Genomic DNA, 8,379 nt, shown 5'->3' on the forward strand with positions numbered 1-8,379 from the left:
TAAAAAATACTATATTGAAAAGTAAAGATTAAGTCTGAGAGAAAGCAATTACTTAGACAAATTAGCATAACAGGGACAGGCATCTCAAGCTTTATTTCAAAGGTGATAAACACATAAGAAACAGATTCATACATACACACACATATACATATACATTTACACACACACACACACACACACACACACACACACACATATATATATATATATATATATATATATATATATATATATATAAATAATTATTTCCCATGATACTTCATTGGGTCACTATTCTTAGAGCTAGTGTGTGTGTGTGTGTGTGTGTGTGTGTATCTGTGTGTTATCTTTAAGTGATGGCATGAGGGTTTATATTCTCTCAACTTTTTTATAAAATCAACTTATTATAGAAAAGATACATTTACTTTTTTTTAATTTTGTTTGCATTATAAGTCTATGCTTAGCAGTAAATGTAATATAAATATAGTATATTGTTTAAATTCACATTGAAACTTTTTTTTTATATTTTCTGAATGCACATGGAACAAGCAGTGCACAAGAAAAAATTATATTTTATGAAATGCCAAAGAAAATAACTTACACAAATTACTCAATGTCCTTTTCAGAGCATATTTTACATCTTTGTTTCTCAAACTATAGATCAAGGGATTCAACATAGGGATCACCAGTGTGTAGAATATGGAAACCACTTTATCAGTTTCAAAGGAGTGGCTGGAATTAGGCTGCACATACATAAATATCAAAGTCCCATAGAAGACAATGACGACTGTCAGGTGGGACCCACAGGTGGAGAAAGCCTTCCGCCTGCCCTCAGCAGAGTTCATCCTCACAATGGCTATGAGGATGAGCAGGTAAGACACAAGGACAACCAGAAGAGATGAAATCAAATCAAAGGCTGCTAAGATTAAAATTATCAGTTCAACGTCATGTGTATCTGAGCAGAGCAGAGGTAACAAGGGGAGACTGTCACAGTAGAAATGACTGATGACATTATAGCCACAGAAAGACAAAGTGAAAATCTTAACTGTGACTAGAAGAGAAACAAATGTGCAATAGAGATAAGGAATTGCCACTAGTACCCAACATAACTTTTGTGACATAATGACAGTATAGAGCAAAGGCTTACAGATAGCCACATAGCGGTCATAGGACATAGCAGACAAAATAAAGAGCTCACTAACAATGAACACAAGAAAGAAAGAAAGCTGTGTGGCACAAAGTTTAAATGATATTGTATTTTGATCCACAACAAAATTTACTAACATTTTGGGTCCCACGGATGTAGAATAACCAAGATCTGTAATCGCCAGATGTTTGAGAAAAAAGTACATAGGTGTTTGTAGCTTGGAGTCCACTGTGGTGAGGATGATCATGCCCAAGTTTCCTATCAGTGAGATTAGATAGATAATGAGAAATAGTCCAAACAATGGGGCCTGAAGCTCAGGGCGGTCAGTGATGCCCATCAGGACAAATTCAGTCACCACTGTAAGGTTGTGTTTCCCCATCGTGGTTTATTAGAAAACCTGTTCAGAATACAGATATCAATATCATCAATAGCTATCTTATATGATCAACTGCCAGATTTTAGTATACAATATTAGTATAAACAATACAAAATTCAAAAATTAAAATGAAATTATAATGTAATTATAAAATCTTTGTTCTTAAATGACAATATATTTCATTAAGTTAGAAATGCAAAAGCAGACTGTGTATGTTAATTGTGCATGATTTCATTTGCCAAACATTTTGACACTCCCTATGCATTTCTAGTTGTAATATGAATGTAAACTTCTATTACAGCTTGGGGCATACAGTATAATCTTGTCTCAAAAACTCTGTACTAACCCAAAAGAAAATGAAACAAGTATAAATTCTTTCTCTCTCTCTCTCTCTCTAAATATATATTTATATACATATATATTTATATATATATCTAAATAAATATATATATATGTTTCCTTCTAATGTTTGATGTATCATTACAATCACATAGAAATCCTAGTTTAGTTAAAGATTATACTTAACATCATTTAGTCATGCAAAAACTTATTGCTGTATATTTTATAAAGTAGTAAAATCAGCTATTTCAGTATAAACAAATGAAAATTCTTACACCTATTGATTTACATTTCAATCATCAACCTACTGACATGTTAAATATATGTATAAATAAAAGCAATAAACCATATCACAATTATTTTTATGAGAATGTGAAAATTTCATAGAATTATTTTTATGAACATATTATCTGAATTGTTCTCCCTCTCCTTCTTTTACAAAACAGGATATCATTATACACCTCAATTGTACTCACACTTTTAACAAGCCTCTTACCTCACCCTCCTGATTTCCATGTTTTGAGATATATGTTGCCAACACTTAACATTATAGTGTATTTAGTAAATAATATATTCAAATGTAATTTTGGGAAAATGCTGCAAGAACTAAAAAAAATATATTATAAGCAATATTTTTAAAATTTCTGGATATGATGTAAATTATTTGGTAACTATAGGCAATAAGAATTTCTTCACATTATGATAAAATGTGAGATAAGGTAGAAAAGCCTGTGTTATTGAATTAGGGCTTATCTGAATGCCATAATGATCAGAAGCTGAACAGATTATAAAGTATAATGCATTTTGATAGAAGAGAGTTATCATTAAATTAGTAAAATCATGATATCTAGTGCTTTAAAATGAGAAAAATACTTTTATGATGAAAATTATATTAAAATCCATGTCTGGTGAAACATGAACAAAAATTAAAATATAGAAATTAACATACATAATATTGTAATATGCACTTAAATTATTTAAAAGATTTCTTTCCACATCATAAACCAGCTTTCTTTTTCCCTACTATGTCTTCAGTATTACCAATCTATTGTGTCGACCTATATGCCAGGAAGCAGTCTGAAATGAATATGCTCTAGGAGGGTAATACGAAGCAATATAAGCCTAATTATTTGTAATTATTGGAAGTGAAAAACTTACATTTGGTAAGAAGATGACTGTTTGCACATTTATCTTCTGTAATTCTTAAGTTAGTATATAAGTTAATGCATTGCATTATGACATATTTATACATAAAAGTAATCATTCTCTGATCTTTTTTGTCATCCTTAACTATCTTTCCTTCATCTCCGTAGAAAGCTCAGGAAGATCTCATTTTTTTTTCCAACGCATTCCAATCATTATGTGAGAACACAAGGGGATGTTGGTTTTCTTGTTAAGTCTGAAAACAACAACGACCTTCCTTTCACCAGCTTTAGATTTACATGGGAAGAATCAGATAGCTTTTAAAATTTTTACTGTGAATTGGGTCACTGCCATGTTTTAGCTCTGAATCAACACTTTATCCTATAAAGAAATTGTAAGTTTGTCAGATCTCATTGAAAAATCAAAGAACTTTTGGAAATTCTATGCACCATAACATTGGATTTGTAAATTTCTACTATCTACTCAAATAATCATTAACAATTGTATGACACTTGTTTTTAATAAAAAGCAAAATTTTTGGCATTATCAGAGAGTATTCACTGCGTAAATATTTGTAAGAATCTAAGAATATTTTCATCATGTTACTTTGGCATTCTCATTTTTATAGTTTACTGTTTTTTACTCTCAGTTTTTATCAGCTTGAGTTAAACATATACATACATAGCATCTTCATATAAGTAACAAAACAATGAGATTTTAAGAATATATTTTAGTTTATATACATAAAAGTAAGAAAACAATGAGATTTTTAAGGAAATATTTTAGTTTCTCCTTTGAAATCTATAAGTATCAAAAGGTTTATTTGAATTTATAGGAGAGAAGTCATATTCTAGTTACATTTGGTGGCAGAAAGCACTGAATATTGAATAATAAATGGTGATAATTTTCTGTGTCTTTGCTATTAAACTTAGATAATACATATGTCATTGAAACATTGTGGGTGTGTGTGACACATGATACTCATTTTTACCTGTGATGAATCATCTATCTTGCGTGTCATGTGTTTTTCACATGGAAAATCTAACACAATTTATATATTCTCTCATCTTTTGATATTCTCCCCCTTGGGAGGTGCCAAGCAATATTTTTAATAATCCCAGAACATTTCAGAGTATAAGTAAATGCCTAGAGGAAATTCATTAAATGAGGGAAACTTGTATTCCTTAGTGTATAAATGTTTACTACCAAAAGCACACACACACACACACACACACACACACAAAACACACAATTTGAAACTTCATCTCCTGATAGTTGTGTGGGAGAGAATTCAGCCCAGACTAGAAGCCTGACATTATACATAAATTAATATTTTTATAAAATGAACAAAAATTATTAAGCACTTTAATGTTTATTTTAACAGAACTTGAGGAAGTTACCACAGCTTAGCATCAATCTTGAGTGCTTACTAAAGAAATGAAAAACAAAACATGCAAACAAACAAAACAAAAACCAAACAAAACCAAAAGAACAACAACAAAAAGGAATCTTGCCAAATCTTTAAAGACTATTAAGATTTATGGTTATGTTATTTAGCCTACTCACATTTAAAGCTAAGATGCAAGTATCTAAGAGACAAAGGCAGTAGCAGTGACAACCTAGTAAACTTTCAGCAGCTGAGATACAAGGTCAACAATTACCAGCTTGAAGAAGCCATTTTTTAAATTAACCATTCTATTTGTTTACATCTCAAATGCTACCCCACTTCCTGATAACTCCTCCACAATCCCCTCATCCCACAACCTCTCCCATCTCCTCTTCTTTGCCTCTATAAGGGTGCTCTCCCAACCAACCACTCTCTCCCACCCATCCCTCCAGCATCTCAATATACTGGGCATCAAACTTCCACTGGACCAAGGACCTCCCCTCCCATTGATGTCAGACAAGGCTATCATCTGCTACTTATCTATCTAGAGCCATAGATCCCTCCCTATACTCTTTAGTTGGTGTTCTAGTCCCTGGGAGCACAGGGTGGTTTTGCCAGCTGATGTTCTTCCTATGGCTTTTCAATCCTCCTCAGCTCCTCCAGTTCTTCTGCCAGCTCCCACAGGAGGGTCCTTGAGCCTAGTCTGAAGGTTAGCTCCAAGCATCCACATCTGCATTGGTCAGCTGCTGGCTGAACTTCCCAAAAAGCAGCCACACCAGGATACTGTCAGCAAGTGCTTCTTGGGAATGGCAACAATGTCTGCTTTAGTGTCTGCAGACAGAATGAATTCCTAGGTGGGGCAATCCCCTAATGTCCCTTCCTACAGTCTCAGCTTCTTTTTTCTTTTTTTCTTTTTTTCTTTTTTCTTTTTCTTTTTTTCTTTTTTCTTTTCTTTTCATCTTTTCTTTTTGTTATGGTCCTTGTATTCATCTGACTAAACAAAATAATTTTATAACTGAGATAAAGAAAAGTAACATAAAAATCTTGTTTAGGTTTTGTATGCAGATGTAGTAGTTATACACACATATAAGTATATGTATAACAATAATACTTAAGAAGAATCAATGAATTTGAGTGGGAATCAGGTGATGGGAGGATTGAAAAGAAAGAGGAATGCATAAATAATACAAATTCAATGATGCACTCATGAAATTCTCAAAATATAAAAACATATACAAAACATTAACTTTTAAATTAATAAACTCTCTTTTGTACAAACATCTGGGGTAATAGCTAAAGAGGAAACATGAAAATGTTCAAACATGACTTTAGGAATTTTGTCATAATGATGAGGGATGGTGATTACAATTATCTGTTGGTATTAAGGTAAGGTTGAGAATATCCTATGAAATTCAGATGGTCCAGCAAAGTAAAAATGCAAGATTCTCTTTTAAGGTCTATGACCTAACTAGCATAGAGAAGCAGACTATGCTTCCAGTACTAGAGATTGCTCCCCTATTGTTGAGTGGAACCTAAATCTACTTAGTCAGCTGTTGGTTGCCACCAATGTGTGATTGACAGGCCTGCTTCAGCTTTAAAAGTAAGGAAAGGGTTTGGCCTGCCTTAGAGGATATGTTCTATTCTCTTAGTGAGCCTGGTGGGAATACTCACAGAGGCATAAAATTAAAGTTTAAACAGATATGCCAGCCCTTAATTTTTCTCAGATATAAAGAAAGACCTGCCATAAGACAACTTATAGGGAATAGAAATGATGTTTCTCTTATTTGGGAATTTTTAACCTCCTGACCAAGATTTCTACCTGGGTGCTGTCTACTCAATATCCACACCAGGAGAAGAAAGCTGTTCCCTCATGCACTATGTTAATAGTCTTTTATCTCTACTGTGTAAGTGCTCTTGCTACCCAACTTAACTGGATCATTAAGTGCCCAACTCTATTTCATCACTTAGACTGTTGTTATCACTTTGGCTGTTGTCTTCATTACTTTACTACTGTGAAAAATACCACAACCAAGACTACTTATAAAAAAGTGTGTTTATTGGAGATTTACATTTCATGACAGTGAAGACAGGAAGCATGACAGCAGACACACAGCCATAGTACTACAGCAGTAGCAGAGAGCTCATGTTTTGATCCACAAGAGGCAGAGAGCACAAAATGGGAATCATATGAGTCTTTGAAACCACAAAGCTAGTCTGTAGTCACATACTTCCTTTGATAAAGCCACATCCACTGATCCATCCAAATAGGCCCACCAATGAGGACAGGCCTTTGTGAAACAGTCTCATTAAAACCACCACAGATATTAATTGGAAACCCATGAGTTTGGGGAACATATCAGATCTCAATAGGGTTGATGCTATGATTTACAAACAGATACCAATAAAGGACAAAAGATTGGTTTCATGTTTGGAGAAACTTAGAAAATGTTCCTATCCATTATTAGCTTATTTCAAACCTAATGTACAAATATTCTAATAGAGAACACACAAAATATATAATTTCTGTCACCAGATTCACTAAGCAAAAGAAACACTAAAAAGAGCACTCAGCTTAGTGGTGGTGGTAGTGTGCATGTGGTGAGATTCATCTCTGTATGTGTCAGGAGAAGGTGGTTGTATTAATTGTAAACTGCTAAAGTTATTAGTCTCTTATAAACTCTTCTAACGATCTTGTGAATAGTCCCTGAAACCATACAAAATTCTGAATGTAACATCAGATTTGGGGAGACCTTTTAAAGGAAAAATAGGACCAGAAATAATGGGAATTTCATGGCATCCTGAATATAAATAAAAATAGAAATATACAGTAAGTTTCATCCATCATAATTAATTTAGAAATATATTATATTCTAATCAAATACAAAAGGCCCAGAGGATAGAAAATCAGACAAATTAAAGATATGTCATGTTCCGACATGCTCTGTACATGACATTGATTATATTTGCAGTAGTTTAAGTTCAAAATATAAAGTTAAATCAAGATTAAGCAGAAAAATATCCAACACACAAAATAAAAGTAGCAAACAAAATTCCCTACAAACCAAACAACCAAGTTCATGCCACAGACATTTAAGTAAACATATGCTCCTGTTTGTATAATATTTGTTCAGTGGAACTGATGGAAATATAGTGAATCAATAGCAAGAAATGTTAGGAGGAGGAAGTGACATTTAATGGAGTTCTGTAATTTTTTCAAAATGGAATATTTTATTTATTTACATTTCAAATGTTATCCCCTTTCCAGGTTCTCTCTCCGCAAACCTTCTATCCCATCCCTATTACCTTGCTTCTATGAGGGTGCTCCCCCTACCTCCCACCCTCTACCGCCTCACTGTTATAACATTCTTCTACACTGGGGCATGAGGCCTTCACAGGACCAAGGGCCTCCCCTCCCATTGATGCCAGATAAGACCCCTTCAGATCCATCAGTTCTTCCCTTAACTACTCCACTGGGGTCCCTGTGCTCAGTCCTATGGTTGGCTGTGAGCATCCGCATCTGTACTGGTCAGGATCTAGCAGAACCTCTCAAGAGACAGCTATATCAGACTCCTGTCAGCAAGCACTTCTTGGCATCAGCAATAGTGTCTGGGTTTGGTGTCTGCATGCGGGATGGATCCCCAGGTTGGGAAGTCTCTGGATGGCCTTTATTTCAGACTCTGCTCCACTCTTCATCCTTTTTTTTTTTTTTTTTTTTTTTTTTTTGACAGGAGCAATTCTGGGTTAAAATTTTGGAGATGGTGGGTGGCCCCATCCCTCAATCAGGGGCAGGGGGCCATGCCTAACCTCTGGATATGGTCTCGACTGGTTCTCCCTCCCCTGGAGTTCTGTAATTTAAGAACTATTTTGTGTAACTACAAGGGATGCATTCTAATGTTCTATATATTATCATGAGGTTTTCTTCTTTGTCCATAGAAAGGAATATACTAATATAGAGCATTATATTGACTTATATTCATCACATTTTATTCAAGAATTACAAATTAAAGA

At 34.0% G+C, this 8,379-nt stretch overlaps 1 protein-coding gene across 1 annotated transcript; it reads right to left on the reverse strand.

The window, feature by feature from the left end:
* Window positions 1–545: 545 nt before the first annotated feature.
* On the reverse strand, window positions 546–1,505 carry LOC110288714 (olfactory receptor 8K3-like). Its single transcript, XM_021154988.1, has one exon. It carries the CDS (start codon window positions 1,503–1,505, stop codon window positions 546–548), a length of 960 nt encoding a protein of 319 aa, XP_021010647.1.
* Between the last annotated feature and the right edge of the window lie 6,874 nt (window positions 1,506–8,379).

Source organism: Mus caroli, chromosome 2, assembly GCF_900094665.2.
Source record: "Mus caroli chromosome 2, CAROLI_EIJ_v1.1, whole genome shotgun sequence".
In the NCBI taxonomy this organism is placed as follows: domain Eukaryota; kingdom Metazoa; phylum Chordata; class Mammalia; order Rodentia; family Muridae; genus Mus; species Mus caroli.

What these genes read in the sequence shown, in the direction of transcription:
- LOC110288714 (XM_021154988.1), bottom strand. Translation starts at nt 1,505, where the DNA reads ATGGGGAAACACAACCTTACAGTGGTGACTGAATTTGTCCTGATGGGC.